At 43.5% G+C, this 13,316-nt stretch overlaps 1 protein-coding gene across 1 annotated transcript in view; it reads left to right on the top strand.

Annotated features, from left to right (window-relative positions):
• The window catches only part of ACY3 (aminoacylase 3), a 242,546-nt gene that overhangs the window by 148,730 nt on the left and 80,500 nt on the right, over positions 1-13,316 (top strand). The window contains exon 3 of the mRNA XM_040320886.1: positions 8,134-8,227. Within this exon, the coding sequence (XP_040176820.1) occupies positions 8,134-8,227 (94 nt within the window). The remainder of the gene's footprint in view (positions 1-8,133; positions 8,228-13,316) is intronic.

Here is a 13,316-nt window from a genome sequence, read left to right as displayed (position 1 = left end):
AACATCCGAACAACAAGCACAGCACGATCTCGGCGACAAGAACGTACCCGCAACATGGCTAGAAAACGGTCGTCAAATCAGATCGGACTAAAAAAAACGCCCTGAAGAACAGAAAGGCCTCTGAAAAACGACCTGCAAAACAGGAATGTGTAGACAAGAACGCACTGCCAAAACAAATACGTCTTGAATACAAGCACTGTAAGACAGATCCGACCCCAAAAGCACAAACTGTACGACAGAAAACGAAATTGAAAGCACGAAGACTGAAAAGCGCGAATCGTCTCTCACCAAACTTTTACTAACACGCAGCAACACGATATCAGCAAAAGAGGCCGTCTTCCGCATGGAAATGACCCTTTATAGTGCCGTTGTACGTGCTGTACGTAACCGCGCTTTGCTAGAGCTTTTTGAAAAAACGATGGTGTGTATGCTACGTCATTGTTTAAAATTAAGTTTGAAAAACTTCGTTTTTTTTCATGCTAAAAAATGACGTTTTTTTTATCTCAAAAAACGACCGTCCCTACTATACTGGTCCCTAATATTTTTTTTTTTTTTGTGTGTGTTTTTTTTCTTTTCCTCCTGTGTTTGGGTCCCCCTGTGTTTTTTATGGATATTGATACCCGGAGCTCATCCTGGGCACTTGCAAATATAAGCATATGGGTCTGCGCACGGAACATATGAAAGTATGAAAGTAGTCATATTTTTTCTCCTTTTTTCTTTTTTTTTTGTTTGTCTTGGTGCCCAGCAGGACTGGAATACAGGAGACTATAAAGTAAACTACTAAGTTGCCCAACATGTTCGCACACTTCCCTAATTTTTGGGGGTCTAGGGGATTTTAATCTCCTTTTTTTTATTGGTGAGTGGGGTTTATTAGGGGGGGGGGGTTATGACTGTATCACTGGGTTGGTGTTGTGTATATTACAATGTGCATAGCACTAACTTAGTGATACACAGGGATCTCAGGATATCTCACATAGGTAGATATAAGATACACATTCACCCCAATAATGGTTAATATGGGCACACACAACACATTGACTCACTACACAAAGACACTAGAGAGCCTCAGAGGATACTATCTGAGCCCTACCACGGGAAGAGGGGTGTTTTTTTTTCTTTTTTTTCACAGTGATTTTTTTTGGTAACAAGGGAAGGGGGAGGGGGGATGGGGAAGTAGAGGGGAAGGGGGAAGGGAAGAGTGTGACCTAGGGCGAATGGTGGAAGGGTTAGAGACTCAGAGGCGCAATATAGGAGCACCCAGCAGAGAGGGACCAGAGGAGATTAGGTTAGGATAGGTGTGGGGGGGGACAATAATGGGAGAGAGGAACACTATGTAATCAACTTAACAAATGTATAATAAATGTAGGAAGAAATGGAGGAGCAGTAAAGAAGATAGTGATGGTTAAGGACAAGGGAAGACCCCTCTGCGCCTTTGGTTAAAGGCCTGTTCAGTTAGTTTCTTTTTTTTTTTCTCTCGGGGGGTTTGCATTTTCTCATCTTCTTATTACATTCTGGGGGTTAGTATGTTATTACTGTGGTTGTTGTGGTAACTGCTCTGGTGTGCCAGATGTGCCAATGCTGGGGGGGGAGACTTCTGGGGGGGGAAACAACAATTTTTATGAATAGGGGCAGGGTGAACCCGGATTAGCACAAGGCGAGGCTCTCCGCGATGCTCTTATACTTACCCCCACTAGAGCGCCTCTCCTCCGTGTGGAGGGAAGTCGGAGACGTTCAATTGTTTGTTTTTTTTTGGTATACCTTCCACTAGCAGTGGATCACCATAAGGATTAGTGGACACCACTGCAGTGGGATGTAGGGAATACTCGGATACTCGGACGGAGGACTAGAATCCGAGATACAGGTTTTTTTTTTCCTTCTCTCTTTCTCTCTGGGGAGGTGTGGGTGTCTCTCCCTCTCTCTCTACCTTCCACCGTCCCTCTCTTTTGCCGGTATAGGAGGCCCTAGTGTAGGTCACGGGGGGCGTGGAAGACAGGAGCCAAGATGAATAGAATAAATATCACTACTTACAAATGTGAAAGGGCTAAATATCCCAGAAAAGAGATCTAAAATACTAATGGAATTGGGGAGACTAAAATCACAAATTGTCTTTTTACAAGAAACGCATTTTAGAAAGGACAAGACTCCAAAGCTGAGGAATCAAAGATTTCCTGTAGTGTACCTGGGTTCTTCCCAGACCTCAAAAGCTAATGGAGTAGCAATTTTGTTGGCTAAAAGGATAGTATGGAAGGAATCCAAGGTAATAACTGATGAGGAAGGTCGCTTCCTCATGGTAAAGGGGACGGTAAACGAACAAAAGGTTACTTTGGTGAATATTTACCTCCCAAATGAAGAAGTACTCAGACGTGGTAAATCAAAATAAAGAGGGGGTCCTGATTCTGGGAGGGGACCTGAATATGGTACTCGACCCCAGACTAGACTCCTCTAAGGGATCCTATTACATATCCAACACAAAACTGCAAAAAGCAAGGAAAATCTTACAAGACCTACAGTTAATAGATAGCTGGAGGACCTTAGATGCTCATGAGAGAGATTACAGTTTTTACTCATCAAAACATAAAACATATACAAGAATTGATTATATATTTTTGGATCAAAACATACTTTTAAAATTAAGAGAAGTTGCAATGGGCTCATTCACGATCTCAGACCATGCCTCAGTTAATTGTTACATTAACTGCAGCAGGCCCGAGGGAATGGAATTGGAAGATTAATGAAACACTAATTAAAGACCCAGAATATGAGAGTAAGATAAATCAGGAAATAGAAACGTTTTTTGTAATGAATGAAGACGACAAAACATCATCGCTATGTAGATGGGAGGCACACAAGTGCTATCTGAGAGGAATTCTCATTTCACTAGGAGCACATCGAAAGCGGTCTCTCAACGCGAAGCTGGACAGCCTGCTTGGGGAGATCCGAATATTAGAAAATGAGCATAAGAAATTGCAAAGAGCACACATCGAAGAGAGGCTAACGTGCCTCCGAGATAAACTAAATCTGCTACTTATGGACAAGGCGAAAACCAAATTAATTTGATGCCGGAGGGCATACTATGAACATGGGAACAAGCCAAGCAGGATGTTGGCAAATGCGTTGAGAGAGACGAGAGCAAAAAATCACATTGAAAAAATAAAAACTCAAGGAGATACTCTAGTCAGTTCTTCATAGTTAATAGCGAAAGCTTTTAGAGACTACTATAGCGACCTGTACCAACTGGAGAGACAATCAGTAACAGCGAAAAGTCAAAGAAGATAGAGTAAAGGAATACATAAAGGCTTCAGGAATGACCAAAATATTGGAAGAAATTACAGGCAGCATAGAGGGGCCGATCACATCAGAGGAACTTTTAGAAGCGATTAAAGCAATGAAACCGGGTAAATCTCCGGGTCCAGATGGATGCACTTTACTCTACTATAAAACCTTCTATGAAAAACTGACACCAAAATTCATAGCAGCATTTAACTCATTAAAAGAGGGACAACCGATGCTTAGAGAAACACTGGGGGCACATATAGCAGTGATCCCTAAAGAGGGGAAAGATCCTACGATATGTACCAGTTATCGACCAATTTCCCTATTGAACGTAGATCTGAAGATATTTTCGAAAATACTTGCCAATAGATTAGTGATCCATATACCCTCCTTAATACATCCAGACCAGGTAGGGTTCACCCCCGGCAGGGAAGGGAGGGAAAATACTCAGAGTGTTAAGTACCATCTATCTGTCCCAATTCCATCAAAATCCATTAGTACTAGTGTCAACTGACGCTGAGAAAGCCTTTGATAGGGTGGATTGGGGATTCCTGAGAGCCATACTACAACATATGGGTCTAGGAAAGGGGATGCAAAACTGGATTACAAGCCTATACTCCTGCCCGACAGCAAGGGTAAAGATAAACAAAGGTAATGTCTGACCCTTTCCCAATACATAACGGAACAAGGCAAGAATGCCCACTCTCTCCGATTATCTTTATCCTTATCCTTGAGCCATTTCTGAGAACTATACGGGCAAACACAGATATTAAAGATATCCGGGTTAAAGGGGACGAGTACAAAGTTGCTGCATTTGCAGATGATCTTCTGTTTTCGATAACGTCCCCAGTGCTATTTCTACCATCCTTGTTGAAGGAAATAAGGGAATATGGAGACCTGTCCAACTTCAAGGTGAATTATAGTAAATCGGAGGCGATGGGGGTGGAAGTGAATGGGCTGATGCAGCAGCAACTAGCGGCCAATTTCCCCTTTAAGTGGACAGGTTCCCATATATGTTACCTGGGAACAAAAATACCGAAAAACCTAAATAGAACCTATGAGTTGAATTTTGCACCTTTGGTTAGACAGATAAAAGCAGATCTCCAACGACGGGATAGGGAGATCTTTACATGGTTTGGGAGAATTAATATTATAAAAATGAATGTAATGCCGAGATTACTATACCTATTCCAGACCCTACCTGTAAGGATCCCCCTAGGATTCATGAGAGATTCAAGATCCAGATTTGCAAAGTTTATTTGGGTAGGAAAACCTGCGAGAATGCGGAGAGATATTCTGACACTACCAAAGGAGAAGGGAGGGGTGGGACTTCCAGACCCGATGGGTTATCATGATGCCTCTCATTTGGTAAGGGTGGTAGAATGGTGCACACACCAGAAGGAAAAACCTTGGATCCACATGGAACAAAAAATCACAAATATTCCCCTTGAGGGAATGGCGTGGATCCAAGAGGCAGACATCCCACAAGGGGTGAAGAAACACCCCACAATAGGAGCCACAATACGAGTCATAAAAAGGATATTCAGGAAAACTAAAATCTCGAAATACCCAAGCCCACTTCTACCGGTCCTTGGAAACCCCAGATTTGAGATAGGCCTTACAGATTTACACTTTAATAATTTACGACGATTGGGAATGAGTAGGCTAATACATTTTGAAAGTGATAATCAAAGGACACCTGGTAGAGAAAGGGAAAGAGGTAGTTAGGAGGGAACTGGACCCAATGAGACAAATCCAATTGAAAGCTGTTATTAGAGCAATGATATTACAAGGTGGAACGACCAGAGACCTATCGGAGTTTGAAAAACTATGCTTAAGGGGAGAACCAATGAGACATGGTCTCTCATTAATGTATAGCCTGCTCGTAGAGTCAGAAGCCCCACAGGAATTACCATTCATACAAGCATGGGAAAGAGAGTTGGGGACCACATTCTCAGAGATCCAGAAAACAAAAATGTTTAGGTTCACATATAAGGCCTCGTTAGCTACCAGATACCAGGAGGGGGGTTATAAAATCCTAACCAGATGGTATAAAACCCCAGTAGCTTTAAAACGGATATTCCCAGAAGTATCAGATCAGTGCTGGCGATGTGGGGAGGCAGAGGGCATCATGATACATGTATTTTGGGAATGTTCAAAATTGAAAGAATTTTGGAAAATGGTTGCTGATACGGTAAAATAAATCACCGAGGTGAATTTAGGAGACAATCCAGCTACCTACTTACTGTATGACTTCCCAGTTTCCATGGTAAAGTTAAAAAATTCTCTGCTTAGACATTTGTTGATGGCGGCCAGGGCCTGCATTCCAATTTTGAGGAAGAGTACATCCACACCGACAAGGCAGCAATGGCTGGGCAGATTAAGAGAAATCCAACAGATGGAATATCTGACCATGGGAATGAGAGAGCAAGAGGAGAAGTATAGACAGGTATGGACCCCATATATTAGATACAGAGAGCAGAATCCTTGAGGAGAGTGGTAGGGAGAGAGACATGCATTAAAGGGGAAGTGGGCCCTTTTTTTTCAGGTTTATTTGGGGAATAGGGAGGGAGAGGAACTAGGAGTACGGCGGGTTTGGGGGTAAGGGGAGATTACAATGGTATGGCTACATATATTAGATAGGAAGTTGGACTATTAAGTTGCCGATAAAAGGAATATTGATTATTGGAAAACTGTATATGAAAGTGTAACGTTATGTATTACGTTATGTAAGCTGTATGTATTTTTGAAGGAGCTATTGAGAAGAGAAAGAAAAGGATATAAAATAAAGAATTTATAAAAAAAAAAGTGGGAAGCCAGATCCTGTAGGAAACGCATCACCTGAGTCTGATTAGCTTCATGCATCTCAAGTCTGCCAACAATGCTCTGTAATGGATCGTCTGCGGGGAGCAGCAGTCGGCCGGATTCATGGCTGTTCAAACTGTCAGGTCACCTGTGGCCAGGTGACAAGTGCACCCCGTTGTGGTCAGGGATGCACCACAGGGTAGAGAACCCTATGGCCGACTGCTGCGATCAGAGAGGAAGCTTGAGCCCAAGATTCCCCAGGGCGCAGAGTCTAAGACCCAGCTTTGTGTTCACCAGAGCCTCTGGTGTTGAGGATGGCCTTCGCCACATTTGGATTCAGGTCGCAACCCCTGGGGTCCCCAAGGTCACGCTCCGCAGGGAGAGGGGGGAAGCAGCAACCAGGACAAGCGATAGTGATGGGTAAGCCGAGGTCAGGGCAAAAGGAAGACAAGGGTAAACAAGGAACAGGCCAAGGGTCAGGTAAACAGGCAAACAGAAGAAGTCAGAGACGAGCCAAGGTCGGTACACAGGAGGGTAAACGTAACACACTGCAGACAGGAACAAGCTACAAACAAAGGTTGAACAGCAGTGCAGACCTGTAGTGCAACAGTTAATATAGACTTCCTGGGATGGCCTGGGTGGGGCCATACAGAGAGGAAGGTGATAAAAGACAGCCAGAAAGAGGGTCAGGCCTCTAATGGACACATGAGACAGGTAAGCTGCCAGACTTTATTGCATAACCATGACAGTATGTATACGTATATCTATATATATACTGTATGTGAGTATACGGGCACAGGTATAGAATTAGGATGCACCTAGTCGGGTAATTATGGGTGGGTAGGATTAAAATATGGGGGTGGGAGGGGGGTTGGTTGGGTGGCCAGGAATCTGCATCCCTTTGGATTTTCGATCCCTCTGTTTATTTCGGAAGATAAAGAGAATGCGCTGGGGTATAGATAAGATTACTCGAAGCATATGCCTAGAAGACTGGACCTTTCTATGTACCCGTATATATATTTTATTGTATGTTTTTATGAATGTATTTATGTGAATTTGAGAAGTTTTGTATTTTTATAAATGTTGGTAAAGTGAATGTTCGTAAAGTATGTAAAAGTTTTTATGTGAAAAGCAATAAAAATAATCCATGATAAAACGCCCGTTTTGCCGCGTTTACATGTCACGTTTTGCCGCGTTTGCGTTTAGAAGCTCTTCAATAAAATTTTTTTTTTTAAATGGGCAAAAAAACGCTTATAAACGAAACGCGGCTAAATGCTGGTTACCGCGCTTAGTCACGTTTGGTATCTGAAAAGTGAAAATCTTCTGCGTCTGAACCCATTTTTTTGCTTTCAAAGTAACGCTGTTAAACGCAACTGCCTAAAAACAGCAATAAATGATACTGTGTACATGGTTACATAGAATAACATTGAGTGAGTTCAGGGGCAGTTGAAAAAAGTGTCCAAATGCCTCTGAACGTATGTTTAGCAGCGCCTTAGGGTTCTGCTGTTATGGCTTTTAAACTAGATTGGTTGTATGGTGAATAATACCGTATAAAGAAGTTGCAATCCTACAAAGTCATTGCTATTTTTACCTGCCTTTTAACTTTAATGGCTGCTTTAGGTAATTGCACACATGTAGCATTTTAGTACCTTTTCTTGCAGTAAATAGTGTACCTGACCCTGTCTCCAAGTAGATGATGTGCAGCTGGAGGCCTACATTATGGGTCATAGATACTACTTGATTTCTTACAAGGGGCCTTGAGACTCCAGTATACATTCAGTCTTTTGCTAGTTATATATTTGGTATTTAGTATATTTTGTATTTAGTATATTTGGTATTTAGTATATTAGTTAAATATATTTGTTATTTATATGGTTATTTAATTTGTTATTTATATTGATAATTTTGGTAACTAAAGTGGCTGCCATGGCCATTAAATCCCAGTTGGTGTCAAATTTTGAGGGTAGGGTGGGTAACATCTTTTATACCCTAGTCATGTGATCTTCATATGACCCTTAATTTGAATCTTTGTTTTTTTTTATTCTTCCTCTTTAGACTCGTCTTCCACATTGTAATCCAAGAATATACGTGTATGCAAAGCCTGGGGGAGACCGCTATAGCGTGGACTCTGTTGCCACATGTGGTCTTGGTGAGTGCAAGAAGTAGTCTTATATTACAGTAAGGTAAACTTAGTATGTTCCACTACCACAGATGAGTCTGCTCATCTGTCTGCTCATTTTAACATCTGAACTCAAAAGGACTGAGTCTCCAACATCCAAATATTTCAGAAAACCTGTCAATTTTTTTTTCTCTCGTCCTCAAAGTAATAAACCTGCAAAAATTTGGATTTTTTAACTTGCTGTAAAAGCTAATCTTGGAGTCCACTGTGGTACACAGGTAGTCTTAAAACTTTGGGTAATTATGTCACCTGCAGAAGGTCTGGACACTGGTAAACAACATTTTTGTTAGGCCTGCCTACTACTAGTATGCTTTAGTTGTGTAGCAAAGCACCGAGAAACATGATCATACATGCAGAGAGGTGGGGCTTCAAGAAAAGGGTTTTACGATGAGTTCAAAAATACTAGTTTTTTTGTCGTCCATAAAGGGGCACAGAAAGTCTTAAACTTTTGGAAATGTCCAAAAGCAATCAAACATATGGCTGAGCAGCACAACAGACCTATTGCAACAAAAGAAAACTAGGGACTGCCTGCAGTTTAAATAGTTGCCTGAAGGATCTTACACCCACAGCTGTGTCAGGACCTGGGCTTGAACCCGGGACCTCTTCTATGTCTGGCACTGATGCTTCCCACTGAGCTATCTGGAAAATCAAATCAAATCAATCTCCACCATCAGGAGCTCTGGTCAATACCGGCCAATTCCTAAGACTCCGCACTTCAGGTGAGCCTGTGTCATTTGCCTGAAGTGACTGCCTGTATACCTGTCCCACAACTGCTGTAGCTACTGGTCTTCAAGCCTGATGCCTGATCGTGACAGGCTGGCATTAGAAGAGGCAGAAACTTCCACCTGGTAGAACTTGTTAAAGTGGATATAAACCCTCACAAGTACCCAGCCTCAGATGATACACAAAAAAGAAACAAATCCCCCTACATTAGTTTTACATGTATTTCTGATATCTTCAGCTTTATATACTGTTTAGAATGTGCACATTGTGTTATAATTTTCACTTCCTTATTAAGCAGTAGCAGTGTAGTGTTGGATTACACTGGGAGACAGCTGATTGGAGTAAAGGCACACCACCCCCTCCAGATAGGCAGAGACTTGCAGAGCTGTCCTGTGTGTAGATCAGCTTTCTGCTAATCGATTTATAGCACCCACCCTGACACAAATTTCAGGCTGGTTATATCCAGGGCTTTTTTTCTCAGAAAAAAGGTGCAGGGACTCACCATCTCTGTCCAACTCTCTGCCCCAACCACGCTCAAACTCCACCCTGGCCATGCCCAAACACTGCCCCCAGCCACACCTTCCTTAGAGGAGAGCGTTACAGCAGCACTAAAAGATTGTTATGAGTTAAGGCTTAGAACTGTGTATCGCATAAGGCAATTTCCCCAAATCCCCCCCCCCAGCTCACCTCTCTGTACAAATTCCCCAGCTCCCCTCTCATCACAAATCTCCCCAGCTCACCTCTCATCACAAATCTCCCCAGCTCGCCTCTCATCACAAATCTCCCCAGCTCTCCTCTCTGTACAAATCCCCCCCCAGCTCCCCTCTCTGTACAAATCCCCCCCAGCTCCCCTCTCTGTACAAATCCCCCCAGCTCACCTCTCATTACAAATCCCCCAGCTAACCTCTCACCACAAATTCCCCCAGCTCACCTCTCACCACAAATCCCCCCAGCTCACCTCTCTGTACAAATCTCCCCAGCTCCCCTCTCTGTACAAATCCCCCAGCTCACCTCTCTGTACAAATCCCCCAGCTCACCTCTCTGTACAAATCCCCCCAGCTCACCTCTCTGTACAAATCCCCCCAGCTCACCTCTCTGTACAAATCCCCCCAGCTCACCTCTCTGTACAAATGCCCCCAGCTCCCCTCTCTGTACAAATCCCCCCAGCTCACCTCTCTGTACAAATTGCCCAACTCCCCTCTCTGTAAAAATCCCCCCAGCTCCCCTCTCTGTACAAATCCCCCCAGCTTCCCTCTCATCACAAATCTCCCCAGCTCCCCTCTCATCACAAATCTCCCTAGCTCCCCTCTCATCACAAATCTCCCCAGCGCCCCTCTCATCACAAATCTCCCTAGCTCCCCTCTCATCACAAATATCCCCAGCTCCCCTCTCATTACAAATTGCCCCAGCTCCCCTCTCATCACAAATTGCTCACACACATACTTTCTCAGCTCCCCTTTCTGCACAAGTTCCCCCAAGCTCTCCTCTGTGTACAATGTTCTCCCCTCTGTTAAAACCACACATAAACTTTACCTTTTGATTTCCCCTCCCCCACATACTTTAATAGTGCACTCCTTTCTGAACGAACGCTGCAAAAGTTCTCTCTGGTGTTTCACAGTGACAGGTCCCGAGTCACCCTTTCCTCCATCACTGCAGGCTTTTTTTTCCCTGCACAGTGCAGTGGACAAGAGAGCTCCCCCTACTGTAGCACAGAGCTGAGGAGGTGTTTCAGGGCTCCTCAGCTCTGTGCTACAAAGGCTGATTAGTGGCAGTCAGGGATGGAAGCTTCCTCCCGAATCACTGCAGCAGCTAAATTTTGCGATCGGAAGCATTCACTAGTGATCGAGTGCAGCACCCTGGAGTACCCAGCACTAGCACAGAAAAGCCAGTAGAGGAAGTGCGCTGTGCAGAAAACTTCCTCTACTGGCTTCAGTATTAAAAGACATGCAGGCAGGAGAGGAGAGGGGAGTCTGACAGAGGATCTGGAACGCAGTTCCGCTGCGTTCCGGCAGAAAAGCCCTAGTTATATCGCATGTGTCGGAGCACTTGTCAGAAGTTATCATACTGATAACAGAATAATGGAGCAGGAGAAAGCCAGGGGATTTAGACTTTGAATGGAGATAAAAAAACAGTAGAGATATATGTGCCCAGGTTAAATTTCATGAATCAGGTTTAAATCTACTTTAGATAGAGAACATGTGAACAGAAGACTAAATGGCAATCTTACAAATCTGGAAAACAGTTACCTGATGCTAAACAGTCCAAGAGGTTCTCACAGACTTAGCAGAGTGAGCCTTAAGCAGGCCATACACGGTGGAATTTCGAACAAATTTTCTTTTCAAAATCAGAAAGATCGTTTTTTTTGTGATCCGATGATGCCACTATTGATTTTCGAAATTCGGCCAACAAAATATTCATGTTGCCGGGAATGTTCGTTTCTCTCCGGGAATATTCGTTTATCTCCGGGAATATTCTTTTCTCTCCGGGAATATTCTTTTCTTGCACATGCGCGTTTTTTTTCTATTACATTTCTCGCACGATTCTCCCATCATTGATCAGAGAATCGTTTATTTTTCTAAAAATGTTCAACATGTCGGATTTCTCAAATTTGCTTGCCGCACGAAAATCGGCTGTTGCTGCAGCCCACTAACGGTGTGAAATATGAACGGAAATTCTTTCATACAATTTTCGAAAGAAAATTCTTTCGAAATTCGAACCGGGTATGGCCGCCTTTAACAAGAAAGTAGGGAACCTGATCCTTCAGAGCATAAGCTTGGTGGCAGAAATGGTGGCACAAGAAGACACGGCACACTTTTGTTTTGGGGCCCTTCCCAAATGACAAAAAAAAGAATCGATTTTTCTGAAGCAAGTGGTGACAGAGATCAGCCACACATCCTGAACCACATCCAGACAATGGAGGGAAATTTTCTTTTGATGAAGCCAGACAAAAGGGACTGATTAAAGTGGTTGGTAAGGCTAAAGTTTTTTTTCCCGTAAAGCATTCTCTGCATTAAAAGAGAATTATTCTTTTTTTTTTTTCAGAAATCATACTTACAATAGGTGGATGCAGCATCAGTCCAATGCTGCATCTGTCCCCCGTTGTCTCTAACACTGAGAACTAAGCAATCAAACACCGCTGATCGCTCAGTTCTCAGTGCTCCGCTGTTGGCTGAAAACAGGTCACAGGAGTGCAGAACAAACTGCACTCCTGTGATCCACTTCTCCTTTAAAGTAGAAAACTTTTCATGATCAGCTCCCCCTAGCCCCTCTAAATACTTACATGAGCCCTATCGCAATCCAGCTCTGTGCCCAAGAGCAGAAGGGCTGCTAATTCTTTCTCTCTCCTCCCTGGACACAGAGGCAGCAGAGGGAGCCATTGTTGGCTCATGCTGCTGTTAATTAAATTCTGTAATTAGGGAGTGGGGGTTGGGCTGAGCCACGCTGTGTCTGTCTAGAGATGCACACAGCCCAGCTCAGAATCAAGCCCACATGAGTGCCCCCATAGCAAGTAGCTTGCTATGGGGGTACTGGGAAGGGAGGAGGAGCCCAGAGCCCCGGCAGGAGACCCAGTAAAGAGGTACTAGAACTCAGCAGCATCTTGTCCCTATGCAAGACCTAAACAGGTTTACAAGATATATTACTTTTCTCTGGATCAACTGTGGATAAATGTGGGTATAGGATTCTGTATGTGGAGGTTTTCTATTTTTTTTTCTCTATTGGGTGAACTTGTGTCTTTTCTTTTCTTTTCTTTTCTAACTATGAAAGTCTGTCAGTTCAGACACTCGTCTAGTAGAAGTGATAGCCACAGGGAAAACAACCTTGTGGGTGAGAGAAGAGTAGTGTCTCTAATGGGTTTAACCTGCAGAAGTGCAGAGAGAACCAGATTTAGAGTCCATGGAGACACAGGGGAATAGATAGGGGGAATAGAAGAACCCCCTACACAAAGCTCCTTATCAGAGTGAGAGGCCATTGGTCTCTGAATTTGAATGGAAAGAGCAGGAACTTGACTTTTGATGGAAAGCAAAATGCTGGTTCAGACCCAACTGCAGAAAAAGTATTTGTCCATGAAGAAATTCTTGGTGTGAAAGCCCCTAGACTCTCATCAAGTGAAGTAAGCCTAGCTAGCTTTATGCATCATAGCAATCACAGACCCAAAGATGCCCCTGTCCCCATAGAACCTGTTTTTTTACTGCCATGCCAGTAAAGTTAGCAACCAACAAGCAGGACTGGAAATCAGCCCTTGGGACAGTAGATCCAGTAGGTCTAAGATGCATCAGCTAGAGGTGTTGCCAGGTCCATGTATGACAATAGGCTTGGACCAATGTGAGGCGATGAG

Source organism: Rana temporaria, chromosome 8 (genome assembly GCF_905171775.1).
Source record: "Rana temporaria chromosome 8, aRanTem1.1, whole genome shotgun sequence".
NCBI classification, from domain to species: domain Eukaryota; kingdom Metazoa; phylum Chordata; class Amphibia; order Anura; family Ranidae; genus Rana; species Rana temporaria.
Note: the sequence above shows the minus strand (reverse complement) of the source record. Positions and strands in the feature narration are given on the sequence as shown.